This window comes from Strongylocentrotus purpuratus, unplaced genomic scaffold (genome assembly GCF_000002235.5).
Source record: "Strongylocentrotus purpuratus isolate Spur 01 unplaced genomic scaffold, Spur_5.0 spur5_scaffold_6, whole genome shotgun sequence".
In the NCBI taxonomy this organism is placed as follows: domain Eukaryota; kingdom Metazoa; phylum Echinodermata; class Echinoidea; order Camarodonta; family Strongylocentrotidae; genus Strongylocentrotus; species Strongylocentrotus purpuratus.
Window position 1 is genome coordinate 47,024,486 of NW_022145612.1, and position 21,687 is coordinate 47,046,172.

The 21,687-nt window shown below is 41.2% G+C and overlaps 3 protein-coding genes and 1 non-coding gene across 5 annotated transcripts in view; 2 read left to right on the forward strand and 2 right to left on the reverse strand.

Moving 5' to 3' along the window:
- Positions 1 to 1,833: 1,833 nt before the first annotated feature.
- On the reverse strand, positions 1,834 to 1,906 carry TRNAR-ACG. Its single transcript has one exon. It is a non-coding gene; the product is annotated as a tRNA-Arg (tRNA).
- Positions 1,907 to 4,162: 2,256 nt separating this feature from the next.
- LOC581821 (ABC transporter C family member 8) overlaps positions 4,163 to 21,687 on the forward strand; it is a 32,284-nt gene continuing 14,759 nt past the window's right edge. The window contains exons 1-3 of the mRNA XM_031000034.1: positions 4,163 to 4,312; positions 4,918 to 5,085; positions 6,105 to 6,183. Coding sequence (XP_030855894.1) covers positions 4,163 to 4,312; positions 4,918 to 5,085; positions 6,105 to 6,183 — 397 coding nt within the window. The remainder of the gene's footprint in view (positions 4,313 to 4,917; positions 5,086 to 6,104; positions 6,184 to 21,687) is intronic.
- LOC100890035 lies at positions 7,002 to 12,124 on the forward strand. The gene is made up of 2 exons (XM_030972235.1): positions 7,002 to 7,246; positions 7,615 to 12,124. The coding sequence occupies exons 1-2, from the start codon at positions 7,057 to 7,059 to the stop codon at positions 11,964 to 11,966; spliced, it is 4,542 nt and encodes a 1,513-aa protein (XP_030828095.1). The 5' UTR covers positions 7,002 to 7,056; the 3' UTR covers positions 11,967 to 12,124.
- Positions 19,193 to 21,457, reverse strand: LOC575929. 2 transcript variants are annotated; one of them, XM_030972236.1, is made up of 3 exons: positions 20,675 to 21,457; positions 20,453 to 20,488; positions 19,193 to 19,979 (listed from the first exon to the last, which is right to left on the reverse strand). In XM_030972236.1, exons 1-3 carry the CDS (start codon positions 20,879 to 20,881, stop codon positions 19,359 to 19,361), a joined length of 864 nt encoding a protein of 287 aa, XP_030828096.1. In that variant the 5' UTR covers positions 20,882 to 21,457; the 3' UTR covers positions 19,193 to 19,358. The 2 variants fall into 2 exon arrangements, with proteins under 2 accessions (XP_030828096.1, XP_030828097.1); XM_030972237.1 differs by lacking the exon at positions 20,453 to 20,488.

The window sequence follows — 21,687 nt, forward strand, 5'->3', positions numbered from 1 at the left end:
CATTCCATGTCAGTTGTATGTCCCTCAAATCTTGTTTTTTAATGAGTCCCATTAAAAGTAAATGGGGCGATTTTTTCCTTGTTGTCGGACTCTGAAATGTAGGTATACATCATAAAGTCGGTTATAGGTGTCTCTGAAGATATTCTGTATTACATTGGGATATGCTTATTTAATGTATGTAATCTTACTTTCACATAAGATTCATACAATTATCGAAGCAAACTGTACATGTACATTGAGAAACTCACTTGCTGGCACATTAGGATTGTAAAATTTAGATAATCAAGCAAATATGTGATTAAATCACTAGTCAAAGGCATGATTTATAGCTACCCTCTACAAATGGCAGCCCCCATTTCGGTTTGAGAGGGGCGCCGCGCCGATCTTTCGGTTAGACCAGTGTTCGTAAAACAGACAATCATTTCAGTTTCAGTTTCAGTTTCAGTTTCAGTTTATATTCATATTTCACATGTTGTATAATACATAAGACTATGTTGTATAAAGGAAGAAATATGATGGAGCCTAAAGAGAAAGCATTGCTTGTAGGTCATAGGCTCCGGAAGTTATAACAATGATATAGTCTTGAGTATATTAAATAACGTAATTGAATTAAAGATGAAGTTGAGTTCTGGTCATGCGATTGCATTGTGAACGAAACGGTGTGGAACCGACCAGAAAAGGTTGATCATCTAGCATTATAAGAATTTGTGTGTATTGCAAGGTTCTGGAATCATCAAAATGATAAGAAATGTGGCCAAGTCTTGGTAAAGTTACAAACACTTGCACAGAAAGATGTATATGGGACTACACGAACACGTGGCGTAAAAAGCCGGCCCCCGATTTTTACGATGTTACATGCATATTTATAATATGAAGGCATTTGAAGAGCCATGTTTTTCAGGGAACATGTCTTAACTGATGTTCTTCCACACTTGCATAATAAGAATGAGTAATGCTCACAAATTATTTTTCACCTCTTCCCAGAACTCAACCTTCTCTTTAAATTGAAACTTATTATGAAGAAAAAATAAAAAATGTTCATATACTTAGCAATATTTTATCTATGGAGCGCCAAATGTCCCCGAAATTTCCATGATTATGAAAATAATGTTCACTTGAGAAAACTATCAAGAAATGAATTCCTTATTTTTCTTTCTTGACCCAACTCATGTCGTTTGTTCATTGTCAGAATTATATTAAGTGTACAGGAGCAAAGCGGTTGATACTTGACGCTTAATAAATTAGCAGATCAACTTCAGGTTACAAACGTCACTCTGCGACCGACCCCAAAATCCTGAAATCTACGGTCGGCTTTTTAAAAAAGTTTTTTTTTTAAACCGTTTTTTAGAGAAAAAAAATGAATTAAAGCATTAAAAACTGAGAAATATAAGTTCAAAGAGGGAATTCAACAACAACAAAAAAGATTTCCGACCGACCGACCCATGTTTTGGCACCTAGAGGGCAATACAACCTTTTTGTTTGTTAGGCCTTATAGATCAATCCAAAGGCGTGGTGAAACACTCCCATTATTTTGTATGTATTGAGCGCGGAAGTTCATTAACTTTTACAACATTAGGAAGATAACCCTTCAATTTTTCATTTAGTACTTCTTTGTCATCTTCTAAATAAGTTCTTTGTGGAATAGAAGAAAAAAATTAAGCTATTCTGAAAAAAAGTACACACCCACATATAATAGGAAAAAACTAACAAAAAACAAAACAAAACAAAGTACAAAACTTGTTCTCACTTCGTGGTAATAAGAATTATAGAAAAGGAGAAAGTCAATTGTAACAATCAGACAAACTGATCTAATGCACTAACAACAAAAATATTCGACCCTGCCAGGACTCGAACCTGGAATCCCCTGATTCGTAGTCAGATGCCTTATCCATTGGGCAACAGGGCCGCTGTGATAGCAGATGAAGAATTGAGAAACCGATTCTCGTCGTCGTTATCTTGTCTGCATGCTACTCGAGTCAAAGCATCCACGTTGCACTTGACTCAGTGCAACATTTCAAAGTTGCTTTGCTCTTTGTTTATTCGATGGAAAGGCGGAGACTCCGGTCTTAAAATTGATTTCAAGATCAAATTCAGTTTTTAGCTTAAAGCTGATTATTGGGGGCTCTTCCATGATCAAATCGAGTTTAAACCGTATACCTGAAACACACAATGCATTGCCTATGTATAATGTTGACTGATGGTAGTCTTATAAGTTCCGACTCCTTGTTTCTTTATTTTTTTTTCAGATTCGCTCTGATAAACGTTTGAAAAGTTCGAATGAGTTACTTCAAGGCATCAAGGTGCTCAAGCTGTATGGATGGGAGCGATTGTTTGGAGAAGGCATCAAGAAGTTGAGGGCGTACGAGCTCGACAAACTATTTCAAGTCTATTTCCTGTCGGCAGTGAATTGTGAGAATTGACGCAATTAATGACGCATGTAATGACGCAAGTAATGACGCAAGTAATGGAGAATATTTACATATAATTGATGGGGTAATTATATTCTTGTGGAAGATTAGAGGAAATGGTTCTATTGAATTCCAGTTAATGAGAACACATTTCGGATACTTTGTTCGCTACATCCCATTGAGAGTGATTTCTAAATGGATTGGTAATGATAATAGGAAAGGACGAGTAATTATCCTCATAATAATTTGGCATATTGGCAATTACATAATACAGTGCGTCCCAGAAAACAACGAAACCAAGAATTATCGATGTTTTATCATAACTTAATCACAATTATAATTGATAAATGACACATATTTGGAAAGCTTAGATCTTCCTCTTTCATCTGATGTATCTTTTTTATAATGCATATTTCACGCATGAGTGATTAAAATGAATTTGAAGAGAGGAAACCAAAAACCCGTAAACGAAAGACTTCATGCATGGCTGATTTTCAACGAAACGGAGTTCAGTCTTTTGTCAATTCTGCTTGTTGCTACAGCAGGCAGCCAGTGAAAACGAATTCGTTTGATAAAATTATGGAAATGCAAGCACTACTTTAAACAAACAGAAATTTGTTATCCTTGCTCAATTTTCGTGATTGAGGTGTCATATGAAAGGGCAGAAACTCAACTTTCTAGAAATGTGATTTTCTCTTTGAAATTCAGATACCGTCCGCCAAATGAGTTTTCAGTTTTTCTCTCTTCAAATTCATTTTAAACACTCGTGCGTGAAATATGCATCATATGAGTTGCATGAAATAAAAGAGGAGGATCTAAGCTTTCCAAATATGTGTCATTTATTAATTATAAATGTGTCTAAGTTATGATAAAACATCGATAATTCTCGGTTTCGTTTTTTCTGGGACGCACTGTATTGCAATCTTAAGGGATGCATGGTATATTGCGAGAACGATTTCACTCCAAGACATGGACAATATTGGCAGATATATTAAGGAAAAAGATCAACAGACCTGAACAAATAAATTAAACCTTGGAAGGTGAAGGTGACGTAAAGAAGAAAAGTCTCAGGTTAAGGAGATATATTTGTAATCAAGGAGAGAGAAAAACGAAATAGGTTGGATATACAATAATGACGTTTGAACACAAATCTGTTTAGAGGTTTTGTTGATTTTTAATTGTTTTGTCTTTCTTCCCCGTGCGCATCAAGTTGTGACAAATTCGGGAACGCCCATCCTTGTCAATTTATTGGTGAGTATTAAACGAAAAGAAACACTACCACCTTCCCTGCGTGATTGAAGAGGGTAGGGGGCAGTGGCAGGTTGTTAAGCATACACTCGTCAATGGGTTATCACTTCTCAATTTACTTTGTTTTAAAGTGCTGCCTCCTTTGATATATCAGAATGCAAATGGATAAAAAGGAGACATAATTACTAAATGATTTGTCTTAGCGGCAACCTTTCTTTTAGTTATCATCTGATTATATACATTTCATATAGAGAAGCACTCTGCTTGGTACATTCCACCGTCACAGCATGTTGACAATTTAAATTCCATTTTCAGTTCTATACTTGGAATTAGATATTGCATTATACTTTTTTGTAATCAATGTGTTTTTCCTCCAATTTGAGTAATCTTCCCCCTTTCCTCTGAAATCATAGTCGTTCACAACGTACACGGCGATCACGGGAAACGTTTTAGCTCCCGACGTAGCATTCTCCTCTCTCGCATTCTTCAATAATCTCACATCGCCCATGTTCGTCTTCCCATACGTCGTAAACCTGTTTGTGAACGCGCACGTGAGTACCAAGAGGCTTCAGGCTTACTTCAGCGGGCCAGAGGTCGAGGGGAGTTTCCTTGATGGTGATCATGGGTCCAATGGAAGCACGGGTGATGATAGAAAGGTATGTTGTCTTGAAAACGCATTTTGAAAAATCATTCAACTGTCATCTTACAGCTTTTCTTTCTCATTCGTATTCTTTTTGTTGGTTGTACGTGCATTGCTACTTATAGATTTGTCCCTTATCATATCATTTGACCTATTGAAGAATCTGATATATTTGATGAAGTCGGCTTTTCCTCCATCGCATTCCTTTACTTCCACATCCATGTTCTTCACTTATCCGAATAAACCTTTTCTTAGATTACCGAATTGCTCCTACATTAAAGTTAATTCAGAAATGATTTTGAAAACGTAGGGTTGATACGGTGCAATGAAAACAAACTCGTTATTACCAATGAATCGTTGTACATGTATCAGTTTCCTGTTTATATACAGCCGTTATCGTACAAGTTTAATATAATAAATACCGTACAAATATATCCTTTTGTAAAGTTATTCGATAAGCAAAGCATGCAATGCAATACTTTCATTTCCTTTTATGTTGACTGTATATTCCAAAGTCCATTGGAAAGTCATAAGATCAGAACGTGAACACGTATACAAATTCACTCTATACTGAAGACCTATTTACTTACTCAATCCTATACCTCAACAAATGACCTTTAGGTTTCTGTTTCCGTTCGGCGGAGACGATCTAATGATCGGACGAGTTCTAAGGTGGACGAGCTGGAAATTGAATCGTCTGCTCTGATGGGTAGCCATGGTAATGGTGAGTTGAAGTATGGATCTATGCGGAAGACGGCATCCTCCTTGCCATCCAATGTTGCCATCAGGGTAAGTTTGTTGGAAAATTGTTATAATAATAATAATAATACTCAGTTTTTATATAGCGCTTATTAGAATCACTATTACCCCGGCTTTAGTGGTGCTGCCATTGCGGCGCTCTAGCATTTCAAAGAATTAATTTCTGCCAGGTACCCATTTACATCACCTGGGTTGAGTGTGGCAATTAATGTAGATCAATGTCTTGCCAATGGACATTAGTGCCGCGGCGGGTCTTTTTTTTTTTTACCGTTGTCGAACATTTTTGAAGCGCTCAAAGAAAGCAGTCATCACCAAATAAGTTGCTTTCAAATGATAATTGTGGAGACCGCTATCTAATGGAGATACATTGGTTACTCTATTCTATGTGACGTCATAGACTCCCTATTAGCCAATTATCATGATTGCGGTGTATGATTTTAATATCCCAAAGTTCTCATTTTCCATACAAACGTGATTATTTTGTGGCTTTGTCCAAGTTAAACCGAGGACGAAAATAGTATTTTATGTTTCTACCTATAATGGAACTAGAATTCTTTTCTTCCATATATCACAAGTTTTTATATAAAATGAAAAGCTATGAATACAAAAATTTACAAAAAACAAAATATCCCTTAATTTTTTTATTTTGCTACTTTCAAAGCAACCTCTTTGGTGATGACTGTTTTCCTTTAAAACCTGTGATATTTAGATCTTGGGCAGCCCAGTATTTGTTGGCATTGCTTGATGACAAATACTTTTGTCCTTTATCTGCAAAGCTCTGAGGTTTAAAGATCCAATTTGGCACTCTTTCGTATGAACACCAATAGGAAGCACAACAATGGCTCATATTCGAGGTGCCTGGAATATAGGGCAAATGCCTTTCCTTGCAAAGGGGTTGAGGGCAGAAATTGTTTTGAAGATGGTAACGTGTATATTGATCGTCAATATCACTTAATTCCATTTTTTTCGATGTACATGACTTGTATGTATTTTGGAATAACTAGGTTTAGTTGATATCTATATAAATGGTTCGATTTCTCGTCTCCTAGATAACCAATGGAAGTTACACATGGGATCCGGATTCCACTGCGCCGGTCATCAGAAACCTAAATGTGGATATTCCAGCAGGTGAGCGTAAATGGGGAGCAGTTTCTTGAAGAAAAAAATCTGACAAACAAACAATCGGTTTTCAGACACAAATTCGTGAGAACGAATGCGCCGGACTGTTTTAGATAAAGATTGGCAAGTAACAATTCGAAAGTGAATTGGCTAATTATGTTAAATACTCTTTCGATAATATTCTTTTGATTGTCGGATCTTTTTAACTTGAACTTGGTCAAAGAGCGAATAAAATCGTACCTTACTCTAAGGTTCAGCGAAAGCAGCTGTATAGGGCCTTTGAGGGAGTTTTTAATCCGGGGGTATTAATCCCTTTTAATTACTTAATCCTTTTTAATGACTTCCATAAAACAATAGGGAAGAGGAAATGAAATTTAACGAGGTATTTCCGGTCAGGATGTGTGTTAATTAATGCAGGTATTTCCTGTCAGGATGTGTGTGAATTAATGCAGGTAGTTTTTTCATGGAAAGGGTGGCATCTGGGTCATAAAACTTGAATTATGAGGGTCTTTCCTCTGGAGGAAGTGTTTACATCATGAGTCATCATCATGGGAGAGGTCTGGGGATGGACGTGTTACTGGTAGGACGGGCAATGACCAAATGACCAAAACAATGGGCCTGTGCCAGTTATGTTGTTTGTACGCAGGTACGTATTTCCGACCAATGAGAATGCGAGGATCCTTGTTGGAGTGACGTCACCATTGTGCGTGCTTGTGATTGGATGAGGAAAAAGGATGGGGTGACTGAGAGGGGCGGAGCCTAAGGGGGGTGGGGGGGGGTGGGGGGGTAAAGTATAAACATGGAAGGATTCGCCCCATTTTATATCATAGACATCAGCGCTAAAACAACATAGTTCAACCATAACCTATTGTAGATTTCACCATGATTACCACAGTAGAATTAATGAGGATGTTACAGGCCTGCACATGCCTGGAAGAAGTTTCCAACTTTCGTGAGGAGTACTCGGATGACTTGGACCCTGAACAGCATGCTTTGATTTTTGCGAGAACAACTTATTTTTTGAGTTTGGAACCAGAGAACAATGAACAGATACATCCAGAATTTGATGACGGTAAGTGCCTATCGAGTTTATCATGTACGGTAAAATTTTATTATTAAAATCTATGAATATATTGTGTGTTTTTTTTGTTTTTTTTAAATTTGTTTTATGTGTTTTGCTAATTTTTTTTTGTTGTTGTTGTTTTGTTTGTATGGGTGATTTTTTTTTCTGTGATGATGAATTCTACATAGTTTTAGTTCTTTAACCATGATTACCTTTTTTTCAAAAAAAAAAAAAAATTGTACAATAAATTTTATGCAATAGATGTTGCAAGAAAAATTTGTTTTGTTTGTTTTTTGTTTACAAATGATGGTTGCAAAAGAGTGTAGTTCAAGATGACTAAAGATCTTTTATTTGTTTTGTATTTCAATATTTTCTAGAAATTAGCGAAAAAGATCTTTGGGAAGTGGATATGCCCAGCCCCACCTCTGGTCTCGCAAACGATCACCTCCAAAATCCTGAAGCTGAGCACGCCAATCCTGGAGGGGCGACCCCATCAAATTTCAACTTAGACATTGGCGAAAATATATTTGGCTTTGGACCGTCTACTATGCCATCAACAAGCTACACCAGAGCTGGTCCCTCCACGAGCCACGATGTCGCTGGACCATCCAGTACGCCATCGACAAGCTACACCCGAGCTGGTCCCTCCACGAACCACGATGTCGCTGGACCTTCTAGTATACCATCGACAAGTTACACCAGAGTTGGCCCCTCCACGAGCCACGATGTCGCTGGACCATCCAGTATGCCATCGACGAGTTATACCCGAACTGGCCCCTCCACGAACCATGTCGGAGGATCTTCAACCAGGGCAACAAAACGCCAAGCAGAAACACTCCCCTCAAGAGTGACGCCACTTCCCACGCACCGTGTAACAAAAGTGAGTGAAAGGCACGTTAAAAAGTACAATGCCAGGGTCATGGATTACAATATCGCTTTTCAGCCTGCAGAGAATATGGGACCCATGCTCGACATGATGCCTAGGGTCAATGACATGTTTGAAAATATCATCGATGAAATGATGGTCGGTGTAAGGGATAGGGACTTTGTCAGACTTGTACTCAATGCGCCACAGCTGGATAGACCAGTGAGCCTCCCATTCATCCGGAGGGATCAAATGAATTACCAAGTCTTTGCTTCAAAGTTAGAGTCCACGCTTCAGTCCCACGAAGATATTACCCTCGATGAAAACCTCGACTTCAACGTGCTACACATGGCTATGCAAGAAGGGGGCAGGACTAGTAGAAGGATTGTTTTGAATCTCAAAGAGCGACTGCTCAGTAAAATGAGTATCATTCAAATTAAAAATAAAGATAACATGTGTTGCCCAAGGGCAATTGTGACAGGCTTCTGTCGTATTGAGAAGCATCCAAATTGGGAATCCATCCGGAAAGGATACAAGGAGCAACGGACCTATGCGGAGGACATGTACAGACAAGCCGGAATACCCATTAACACAAAGTGCAGCATCGAAGAAATTAAAAAATTTGAGAGTACAGAGCGCATGGCCAAGTATCGCGTCGTCGTTGTCTCAAAGGAACATCTAGACTTCATCATCTACGCAGGGCCGGAGGAGAGGGAACACACCATCTACATCTACTCGCACGATGATCACTACGACCTCATAACCTCTATGAGCGCATTTTATAACAAGTCGTATTTCTGCGAGAACTGTTTCAAGGGCTACAATGCCAAGAATGAGCACACTTGTTACAATGCTTGCAAAATGTGCCGTAGCGTAGAGTGCCCCCCTCCTTCCGAGGATGAAGACCATAAACACTGCGAACGTTGCAACCGCAACTTCAAGAACCGACGCTGCTTCCAAAATCATCGGTCCAACAAGGTATGCGAACGATATTTCCAATGCGAACACTGTGAAACACTCTGCAACAACGCGCTGTTGAAAAAGCAGAAAAGGAAGCACATCTGTGGACAGACGGTGTGCAAACTATGCAGAAAGTATGTGGATCCTGGCCACCAATGCTACATCCAATCGGAAAATCCTTTCGCCACAAGAGCGGCCATGAATGATGAAAATGATGAACGTGAAGGAGATGAGAACCGTTCCCAAGACAACGACGACGACGAGAGACCAAAAAAGCACGCCAATTTTGTATTTTTCGACTTTGAATGTACGCAAGATACTGGCAAGCATATACCCAATTATTGCGTGGCACAAAGAGCTTGTGGTTATTGCGCAGATATTCCATTTGAACAAGATTGTAAGATTTGCGGCAAGGCAGAGAAGAAACAATGGGTGTTTCAAGGACCCAGAACAGGCGATGATTTTTGTGAATGGGTGTTCGACACAGAAGAGAACCGTGGTGCTACTTTCATCGCTCATAACTTTAAAAGTTACGATGGAATTTTCATTCAGGAATTTCTCTATCGCAACTGCATCATCCCCCGTTTGATCTTGGCTGGTGGTAAGATTATGAGCATGACCGTGCCCAACAATGGCATCCGTTTCATCGACTCCTTGAATTTTTTACCGATGCCTCTCTCTGCCTTGCCAGCCACCTTTGGAATAGAAGAAGTCAAGAAGGGCTTCTTTCCACATTTTTTTAACATTGACGCCAACATGGACTATCGGGGACCCATGCCAGATGCCAAATACTATTATCCAGAGAGTATGTCCAGCAAGAAGAGGGAAGAGTTTCTGACATGGTACGATGGAGAAGTATCGTCTGGGCGGGAGTTCATCATGTCGGAGGAGATTCATGCCTATTGTGTCAGCGACGTCGACATTTTGAGAAGATGCTGTCTCCAGTTTCGGACTCTGTTTAAAGAAGTGACGAAACTGTGCGAGTTTGATCTGGGCGTCGACCCCCTGACCAAGTGCATCACCATCGCCGCTGCCTGCCATCTCGTCTTTCGGAGAAACTATCTCCAAAAAGATGCCATTGCCATCATTCCTCCTCGTGGTTACGCCCCAGAGGACATCCAATCCAACAAAGCCATTCGATGGCTTACTCACGTGGCCGAGGAGGAACGAGTGTACATCCGACATGCACGCAATGAAGGAGAGGTCAGGGTCGGAAAATACAAGTTAGATGGGTACTGCGAAGAAAACAAAACGGTCTACGAGTTCAACGGGTGCTATTGGCACGGGTGCGCCAGATGTTATTCTTTTGACACAGACAGTGGGAGAAGAGGCGTCCAGAAAACCATGGGAGAATTGCATCTCGATACCTTGGCCAAGAAAAAGTATGTCCAACATATCCTGAAAGATTGGAATTACATCACCATGTGGGAATGCCACTGGGATGAGGAGATAGGAAAGACCATCCCTCAGCACATCAAACGGAGGCTTCCAAATCCCATCCCCCTGGATCCTCGTCAAGCTTTTTACGGTGGACGTACCAATGCGAGTTGCATGCTGTACGAGTGCCAGGAGGGAGAACGAATCAAGTACGTCGACTTCACTTCTCTATACCCAAGCATCAACAAATATGGCTCCTATCCCTTGGGTCATCCCAGAGTGATCACCGACAACTTCGAAGATGTGTCTGAATACTACGGTCTCATCAGATGTAAGGTGTTACCTCCTCAAAACCTGTTTCATCCCGTCTTACCCTTGAAAGTGAATGGCAAGCTCATGTTTCCACTGTGCCTCACCTGCGCCGAAACCAATCAGCAAACGCCTTGTCACCATAGCGATGGGGAAAGGATGCTTCGTAGTACCTGGGTCTCCCTCGAATTGGAAAAAGCGGTCGAAAAGGGGTACATCGTCACTGAAATTGAATCTGTCTGGCATTTTTGCAATAAATCAAAATTCAACGATGAAAAGCCATTCCTGGAGAGGTCACGGGAGGATTTTGGTTTGTTTACAGGATTCGTCAACACTTTTCTGAAGATCAAACAAGAGGCATCGGGCTGGCCTGACTGGTGTCGCACGCAGGAGGAGAAAGCAAAATACATTAGCGACTATAAGAAACACGAAGGAATTGAACTGGACCCCGAGAAGATCGTGAAAAACAAAGGCCTACGATCACTGGCCAAACTCATGCTTAATTCATTCTGGGGGAGGTTCGGAATGAGAAACAATCTCCCTGAGACCAGCATCATCTTCGATCCCGCACAATTGTACGAGCTCCTGACGTCGGACGAGGTCGAAGTCAACGATCTCAATTTTGTCAACGATGATGTGGTGGAGGTACGTACTGTCAGAAGAGACGAGTTTGAAAAGGTGAGCTCCAAAGCAAACGTGGTGATTGCTGCCTTTACAACGGCGCAAGCAAGAATGAAATTGTACGACGTGTTGGATCGATTAGGAGAACGTGTACTTTACTACGACACAGACAGTATCTTGTACATCGAAAGATTACACGTGCCCGGAGAATGGTGTCCTCCTCTCGGCGACTATCTAGGAGAATTGACGGATGAAATAGACGGCAAGCACATCACATCCTTCGTCTCAGGAGGCCCAAAGAACTACGCGTACAAGCTCAACACTGGCGAAACAACCTGCAAAGTGAAGGGCATCACACTAAACTACAAGAACTCCCAAGTGATCAACTTTGAGACCATGAAACGCATGGTAAGGCGAGTAGAAGACGATGAGCAGGAAAAAGTCACGGTCACCAATCCCTATCAGATCACTCGAGTCCACAAAAGGCAGCGTATCGAAACTCGAGTGGCTAGCAAGGACTACAGAATCGTGTACAACAAGAGAGTGGTCCGAGATGACTTCTTTACAGTTCCTTTTGGGTACATGACTGCAAATTGATCATCACCCCCCCCCCCCACCCCCTCCAATTACAATTCCATTTAATGAAACGTACATTTTACTCAAGCGTCAGTCGTTTGAAAACTGTGAAACAAGAAGCATGCTAACTTCTCCGGCTCTGCGTTTGACGCTATCTGCATTGCAGCAGAGACCTAAAACGTGGGTTGGATTTTTAGTTCTTTTTCTCACGACGATTGCACTTATTGCCTATATTTACTTAGAAGATCAGTTGTTGTCATCGTCTTCATCTTACTTAGAAGCAATATATCTCTCATCCGATCTTACAAATCTTACAGAGGGGTATAATTTCAGTCAAATTTGATAATGGGGTCGCATCATTGTCAGAATAGAGGGGTAAACCTTATGTTACCGTACCAAAATCGGGTAGTCGGCATTTATATTGGTATGTATTCTCGCATCAGTCAATTTTTGAATCGCATCAAGCGAGCATGCACCTTCATAAGTCCGCGGACTTCATCTTTTTTGTCATTTGTGGTGGGTAGTGCGATTCGAGGAGGGTTGACAATTTATAGACGGTTTTCATCATGAGTGTAAAATTTGTTCATCCTTTTACATGCATTGTGGCAGGCCCTACGGGGAGTGGCAAGACGGTATTTGTCAGAAAACTTTTAAAGTATAATCAGGACATGATTGAACAACCACCTCAAAAAATAATTTGGTGTTATGGCGTGTATCAAAAAGCCTATACCGAAATGATGGCTGAAGTGCCTCACATCGAATTTATTGAAGGATTTCCATGCAATTTTGATAATGTCGTTGATCCCAATGTACGTAATTTGATCGTTGTCGATGATTTGATGTCCGAATGCACCAAAGATGCAACTATGACGACCCTATTTACACGTGGTTCACATCATCGTAATATATCGGTCATATTTATCGTTCAGAATCTATTTCATGCGGGCAAAGAGACACGCACCATAAGTTTAAACGCTCAGTATTTGGTCATTTACAAAAATCCTAGAGACAAATCTCAAATTACCCATTTGGGACGTCAACTCTACCCAGGTCAAACGAAATATGTACAAGAGGCCTACAATGACGCTACCAAAAATCCTTACGGGTACTTGTTGATAGATTTGAAAGCCAACACGCCAGAATCCCATAGGTTAAGAACACACGTATTTCCAAATGAGTTCACCACGGTGTACGTACCAAAAAGTATAAGGTAAGATGCGATAGTACAGGACTTATCATTTGAGCATCATGACCCACAGCGTGAAGACCCATTTGCCTGAACTGCGCGTCCTTCTCAAGTCCACTCCTCGGCAGAGGAAAGCTTTATTGCAGCATGCGAACAAGACATTGATTACTTGCCTGTCAGAATGCTGCGCAAATACTTTAAAAGGCAATGTACCTCTAACATCCTCTCAAAAGAAGACTTTATCGCGGCATAAAAAGTATATACGCCAAGCTGCTGACAAACGTAGCAGTCATAAAGCAAGGAGAAATACATTTGTACAAAAGGGAGGATTTTTAGGCGCAATACTTGGCCCTGTCTTACGGCTGTTGATGGGATAACATGGAGCATACAAAGAAAATGACATTGGTTCCTGAAGAAATGGCACGCGCAGTGCAGGCATCCATGGGAAGCGCTCAACCAGCACAGAGGGTGTTATCCAAATTGGACGAGAGTATTCAATCCATTCTAGGGTCAAGCGGTGTATCGGACAAAGATAAAGTGGTCCAGTATCATGAAGCTTTGCAAAAATATTTACAATTGCATAAGCATGAGGCAAACCCCACATCAATTCATCTAAGGGTCACTGAACAGCCTTCTACAGAGAGCATGGGTGGAGATGCACACCCACAGAGTGAGACAGAGCATACAGGCTCCATGAGGGAAGATGTTTTAAAGATGTTACCCGTGACATTGAAGCACAAGGCTAAATTATTGATGGATCATATTTTCAAGCAGACAGAAGATGCCAATTGGAGGTGGAATGCACGTGGGGAATTGGTTTTTGATGGTCGAGTCATTGATGGGTCTAACATGATTGATTTAATGTATGATGTATTGAAAGATCGTAAAATGGTCAAGCCTTTGGGTTGGCAGTATTTTTTACACGTCCTGCGAGACGTTAATGTACCAGAATCGTTGATCATGAACAAAGACAGACGTGAAACATTGCAACAAATTAAACTGAAAGGTACTCCTGCGAATAAGTCCCCAAAAGTGTTACCACAAACACCACCTATCATCACCACGAGGTCTAACCCAATGCCTCCTTCTTCCCAAAAGAAGCGAAAACCTTCTTTAAAATGGGAACGTTTTTAAACCGTTTTATTTTGCAAATATATATTATATTTCTCCTTTTGTTTTCTCTCTCCCTCTCTTAATTCTCTTTCTCTCTCTCTCTCTCTCTCTCTCTCTTATCTCTATTGTGCGATTCAATTTCTGCAATGTTTCTCTCATAAATACATACCGTGATTATCATGATCATTATTATTATTCAAGAACTCTGTAACAACGCATAAAATGACAACAACAAAGACGACTGTGATTGTACGATGTAATTGAAACTTTATTTGTAACAATAATAAAAAATTGATATCAATTCTATATACGTGACAACAATAAATGTGTTACATGTTTTGTTTTTTTTGTTGCCTATCTCTTGTTTGCGTGAGCTAGTGTGAAAGAAAACAAAATGAATGAATGTATGCACTTTTGATTGAAATGATAATGACATTGACACATATTCACAGATTCTAAAAAAACAAAAACATTCTAAACACTCTACATAGCTTCTTTTTTTTTTCAACTTAATTTTTTTTAAAATTTAATTTAATTTTTTTTTTTTCTTTTTTCATGCACACATCAAATTTAAAACGATCATAAAACATTTACAACAACACTATTTACATCCATGCATGGTTGATTTTAATTGAATGACGTAGCAATTTGATTGAGAATGAAGGTTGGATCGTGAATGGGTGTATTGTTGGTCGGAGAGTGACGTTGGATGAATGCGTGAACCTTTTTATCATTTTCAACACGGCTTTGATTGAAGGTAGAAACAATGCTAGCCATGCTATTTCCCCTTACTCGTCGTAACAAATAATACAAGCAATATTGTCCACACACTGCGGACCAAAAAGATTGCATCGACCTTTGGTTATAAGTCCATGCATCCGACCAGGTTTCCAAAAAGGGTTTAAAATGACGAGAACACATGGATGGGTGCCTCCCAAATGAATCAAAAAATTCACCTCGTTTCGTTTTGGTCAAATAGATGGCTACCCAATGGCTTCCATCTTGGTCATGAGTATCAATATTGGCAATCAACGCTGCTGGATAAGTTTCAATGAAGGGTAATTGATCCGAGGGAAAAACCCCTATAAACGTGGATTTTAATTTTGAATCAGACTGCCCCACGTGATGCAACTGTTTGGTATCCATGGTGCACTCTTTTTTTCTTTTTTTTCCTCCCCACCCAAACAACCTCTCAACCACCAAAATCTACGATGACGTTACGGTTTCTATCAATTTCGATCACGCTTTCATATTCTGCATAGACCAACACATTCACAGTTTCTGGAAGAGCACTCGCAAATTGCAACTCTAGTCGAACATTCCCGTGTTTACGCAAGTTAAAACAATCGCCCGTGGAAAGATCGGGTGTCATGTCAAACGCATAGAGCGTGTACCCTTTGTTATAATCGTTTCTGGTAATCTGATTTCCCTTGTCATGAAACATGGAGTTGATGCCCGAGAAGAGTGTCTGGTAGGCCAAGATGTAATTGGGGTCAGGTGCTGAAAAGTTGGGGCGGATGGGTTTCCATGGAATTTGCTCCGAGTCTGCGTAGAGGGCCAAGAAGTTCAAATCGTAATGATGAAAGTTGAAAGGATTTTTGGAGTAGTCTCCGTTGAAGGCCGTGTTGCTGACGCATCCAATCACAAGCCGTTTGGGCAGTTGTCCCAGGATAAGGCTTTCTCTGGTAAAAGACAGGTTCCCTCGTGGTATTGAAAAGGTTTTGACCTCGCCTCGCCGGATGGGATACTTGGCCGTTTGTGTTTCCAACGTCTTGGCATGGAGAAGGGCTGCCTCTGGGCTCAGTTTGACTCTTCTCACGTGTAGCGAGGCGCTGGTGATGAGGACTTTGTAATTGGCGTTCTCGACCGATGACATCAGACTGAAGCTATTCTTGCTGCGATTGAGTTTAAGTTTGATATCCACGCCTCCCAGGAGCAGTCTATCCTGAAACACCATGTCGAGATGAAGAACGCCTACCATGTCCACAATATTGCTCCCTTTGATGAAACGATGCCTTTCTTTCAGACCCATGTTACCATCATCGTTGCGTAGGGGGTTCCCATCGTCCATGTGACCGGCCGTGTCCTTGTAAAATAGAGCGGACGAGAGCTGAGATTCTTTGGCTTCAGCCCCGTACGTGAGCAGCGTTTCCAGGGCTGCCCTGTAGGCATAGGTGTTTGTCGATGGGGTGATGAGTCTATCATTCAGCATCAAGTCCACATCACTAAACAGGGAGTGTAAGAACATGTTAGTAGGGCCAACCTGGGCATCGTCGGCCAACGGTGTGCCGTCTCCATTGACGACTTTTGCTTGGAGATGGATTAGACTTTGTGAGAGGTCCGTGTACTCCTCCGTGGATCCTTGTAGGTGAAATTGGATGGGGGCCGTGTCGGAAATATTTGTGAGTGGGAAAAATTCAACCCATTTCCCCTTTTCCACCGTCGTTTGGGTCGGAGGAATGCTGAACAAATCAATTTCAGATTTTGAGCATTCGCACGACAACTGATGTATTCTCTCCATTTTTGTAGGGTCTACCGTTCAAAGATGTCCGAAGTTCTCCGTCTCTTGGCATTTGACACACTGACGGGATTCTTCTTGGCACGCTTCCTTTTACCCCTTTTTTTTATTTTGCCCGAGGGTTTGGAGGCAAATTGCTGACCTAACCTTTTGAGATTGGACGTCGTGGCTGATGCCAGAGATTCTCCATTGGCAACGTCACGCATCACATTCATGCCTGTCTGCAAGGCTTTCTTGCCGAGTATTTTTCCTCCCGATTTAACGAGGGGGATGGCTGAACGGAGAAGACCTTTCAACATACTGCCCAAACCGTAACCCCTTTGCATCCGAGCTCCTCTAAAGATGGGTAAACCTCCACCCCTTCCTCCGTACTCCATGATTTTTTTTGATTTTTTTTTTTCCCTTTTTTTTTCTTCAATTTTCAATTTTATTTTAAAAGCCAAACGTGGGTCTCCGAAGGGAACGAAAATGTAGTTTCAGTACGACCTTCCCGTTTTGAAATGGCACCTTGTCTCCAAAGTCACTCCTTATATCTATGTGTATGCTATCGATGTATTTGCGCTTGACAGGGATATAATGGGGACTTTGATAAGTACGCTCGACGACCTCGCCAGCACGTTGGTGATCCACCGCTACGATCCTGAGCAGAGGTGCGCTGGTGTCCCCCACTCTCTGATTTTCGATAATGTCCGTGTAAACGTACATGGCAAATAAACCTCCATTGATGTCGGGGAGGAATTTAGCTTCCTGGTTGGCACGAAGTGTCCCTTCAGGGAAACCTAACAACTGCCCTATCCCCTCGCTGAGATAAATACCGGTGTCTGGTTGTATCGTGGCCCTCACTTTTAGCGTCGATGGATTGATGGTGAAACAAGCCTTGTTTCGCAAATGGGGTGGCAAGGATTGATTGAATGCCGTGCATATGCTTAGCGCTTCTCTGTAATGTCCCTCGGGAATACGCCCCACCGTGATGACCTGATCAGTGATGGATAGACTGTATTTGTTGTTTGTAAAGTTGACGTTGGACCACGAATGAGGATAGATCACGTCCACCAAAGCCACTTCGTATTCCCCACGCAAAACCAAAGGAGTTGCTAACTTGGTAGTAAAACTGGTCAACGTGTTGTTTGGAAAATAATCGAATGAACTGTTGCTTGGCAGAGTCACGTAAACTTGGTCTTCACTCTCCATGATGGTACATTGAAATGGCAGAGTTAGAGGTCGTTGTACGATTTTTGAATATTATCGACCCAAAGATTAAACGAAGAGGGATACCCCCAAAATTTGACCAAGTATTCTTTTTTACCCTTGCGTGTTCTCCTCTTCAGTATTTTTTCAACTCTGAATACGCCCTCTTTGTCCTTGCGAACCTTTTGTAATTCTTGTTGATAAAAAGTACCTAAGACTTTCTCCCCCAGATCATCCTCTATATCGTACACGGGAACATCACGCTTCTTACGTTGACTCACGTTAAACACTTCTTGAGTCCAATTTGGTCGGTATCCCTTTTCAAAAGTGTGCTTGGCTCTGCTGATACGAACACGGTCCCCCACTTTATACCCGGGATTTTTCTTCTGATTTTTATCCAGACCCTTTTTCATGTACAAGGTTTTCCAAATGTCACCTTCATTGGCTTTTGTCACGAGTGTGGGTTTGGTTTGGATGGAACGGTGAAAAGAGTGATTGTAGGCCCTAACAAAATCGGGAAGCACGTGGATGTATTTTGAACTATCACGATGGGTAAGGTATTTGTACATCTTTTCCTTTAATGTGCGGTTATACCGTTCAATCACCGATGCTTTGGTGGTATTATAGGAGGTGTAGAAATAGATTCCCTTTTTCTTCAAAAAAGACTGAAATAGCCTGTTGGTGAATTCAGTCCCTTTATCCGTTTGAATATTCATGGGCTCTCGTTTTGATTCTAGTATTTTCTTGAGCGCCTTTACCAAAGTTTTTCCCTTTTTATCTTTGAGAGGAACTACCCAAGCAAATTTCGATAACACATCGATGCATGTCAAAAGGTACTTGTACCCCAAATTGTATCGTGATAAAGAAGACATATCCACCAAATCAAGTTGCCATAATTCATCCATCGCATACGCCATCACTCGACTCTTTGTAAACTTTCTTCGAACGGGGTAATGTAAAGTATAAGTCTCATTGCCCGCCAACCACTCTCGTACTTGTTTACGTGTCAGGTTATACACCCTATCCTTTTTCACATAACGATATAACTTTTCAACTCCTCCAAACCCCGCCTCATTCTCAGGATCTCCATAAATCTTTTTCAAGTACTCGTCCATCCTCACTTTCTCACCAATGACCATTCCAGAACCAACATCAATCTCAAAAATGATCAATCATCCCATTTTCCATCACTTATAACTATAAAACAACTGGAAAAAAAATAAACACACAAGGTCAGAATAATTCTTTTCAGTTTAACGCAAACAATGTATTTAACATTAAACCAACATAAATAACCAAAACAGAAAAATGACAAAATAAAATCATGAAAGAAATAAATCGGTACTGTGTTTGGATAGGTATTATCAAATAAAGAGTCCAGAGGCATAGTGCCTAAGCCATATTCACATTACTGCTTCATCATCTTTGTTTTTATAAATTCCTGTACGTCGTTGTTTTGAAAGTCAAAGTGGAAGAATTCGACCGCCTCGGCCAAGGCTTCGTCCATTTCATCGTCGAACATGATGGATGTGTTGTAGACGGACGGTAAAAAATCCAAAAATTCTTTTTCGTTGAGGCGGTTGATGGCCCCGATGAAGTGTGTGTCCACCTTCTCGTGCCATTCCTGATACAGGCAATCCAGGTGGGCTTCCTGCCCTGGCTGGTCGTCCTGACATCCCTGGCATCCCTCGACAACCAGGGTATGAATCCTTGCTGATAATGCCTTCACAGCCATCAGGACTGGAGCCACAGGTAGTTGGTCGCTGATATCCCTCCTCTGAGATGGCTGCACCACCGAGATGATCTCTCCTTCTTCCACAGCCTCCTCCTCCTCCTCATCGCCTGAAATAAAGATGACGTCGTCGTCATCAAACCTGAGGACTTTCTTAATGGTGTCCATGCCTGCATGATTTGGTCTTTCCAGCTCTCTTCTTGGTGCCCAGCAGCTCGGGGATGGCGCTGTCACGCTAGGTGTAGGCTCGAAGGGGCATGTGTTTTCCAACTCTTGCTCCAGTTGAAAGATGGCGTCCTAAGGTGCGGGTGAGAGAGCAAGCGTACAAAAAGTGCCAATATGTATATATATATATATATATATATATTTTTTTTTTTTTTTTTCTTTTTTTTTTTCTTTTTCTTTTTTTTAATAATTATTATTATTCTTTAAATTTTTGTTGAGAATGAAAATGAAAAGCAAAACTAGTCTTTGTCTTCTTTGATTTTGGCACGGACTGCATCGCTGATGCTCATGATGGATTTTGTCATGTGCCACCAATTGTCTGCCGTGAGATTGATTCCCCTGATTCCCGGTAACATCCTATTTGGAGTATTTCGACTCTTTTTGTCCTTGTAATATTCCCGAATAGCAACGTATGTGACACCCCTGTATTTTTTTACCACCGCATAACGTTGCCCGCCCAAATGAAATGGTTCTGACCCCGATTCAAATTCAAACAATTCAAAATTTTCTTCATGACTATGATGACAACCTGCCTCTTCACGCACCTTGTATGTATTTTCTTTACCCTCGCCGTTTAGATCCTATTGTGAATAAAAGACAAAAATGAGTATCATTATGCATGCTACCACGATGTAAGACCTTCATGCAACCCTCCCATCCACTCACCCATCAGGCATTCAATGTAGCTATACATATATACTAATATATTTATTCAAAATACTTAGATAAATAAATAAATAAATAAACCATACGGCAAAAGCACATACCTTCATAGCCAAGATGTGTCCCGGTAGGCCTTCTGGCGTCAGTGGTGGTGGTGGGGATGCTGCCGCAGCTCTAGCGTTGTATGAGGGCCTAGTTAAAGCGGCAAAGTCATTGGCTGGTACTCTCTTCGTAGGTGGAGTATTGAGCATGTTGAATGATGATACTGGGGTGGAAGTCATTACTCCAAAGGTTGAGGTAGTGGCGGCCATTTTGAATGATGTTGTCTTAGCGCTGATGTCTATGATACAAAATGAGGCGAATCCTCCGACGTTTATACCCTACCCCACCCCTTAGGCTCCGCCCCTCTCAGTCACCCCATCCTGTTTCCTCATCCAATCACAAGCACGCACAATGGTGACGTCACTCCAACAAGGATCCTCGCATTCTCATTGGTCGGAAATACGTACCTGCGTACAAACAACATAACTGGCACAGGCCCATTGTTTTGGTCATTTGGTCATTGCCCGTCCTACCAGTAACACGTCCATCCCCAGACCTCTCCCATGATGATGACTCATGATGTAAACACTTCCTCCAGAGGAAAGACCCTCATAATTCAAGTTTTATGACCCAGATGCCACCCTTTCCATGAAAAAACTACCTGCATTAATTCACACACATCCTGACAGGAAATACCTGCATTAATTAACACACATCCTGACCGGAAATACCTCGTTAAATTTCATTTCCTCTTCCCTATTGTTTTATGGAAGTCATTAAAAAGGATTAAGTAATTAAAAGGGATTAATACCCCCGGATTAAAAACTCCCTCAAAGGCCCTATACAGCTGCTAGCGAAACTTATGCGATGGAGGTCCGATTACAATACTATACCATTGTTGTTATTTGGTGTATTAATGCTCTTCTAATTCAAAGTATTATCATCATATTCATAACCCCACCAAGGGGGTGTTTCACAAAGACTAAGATCGACTTTAAGTTGGACTCAACTATGGCAGGCCGTTCATGCCACTGTTTGCTCTCACCATTTACTGGCATTTGTCTCTCAAGGAACG

Coding starts and splice junctions, on each gene's coding strand:
- LOC100890035 (XM_030972235.1), top strand. CDS start 7,057: ATGATTACCACAGTAGAATTAATGAGGATGTTACAGGCCTGCACATGC. Junction 7,247..7,614: donor ACATCCAGAATTTGATGACG/GTAAGTGCCTAT, acceptor AATATTTTCTAG/AAATTAGCGAAAAAGATCTT.
- LOC575929 (XM_030972236.1), bottom strand. CDS start 20,881: ATGGCCGCCACTACCTCAACCTTTGGAGTAATGACTTCCACCCCAGTA. Junction 20,489..20,674: donor GACACATCTTGGCTATGAAG/GTATGTGCTTTT, acceptor TATTCACAATAG/GATCTAAACGGCGAGGGTAA. Junction 19,980..20,452: donor GTAAAGAAAATACATACAAG/GTGCGTGAAGAG, acceptor CCCGCACCTTAG/GACGCCATCTTTCAACTGGA.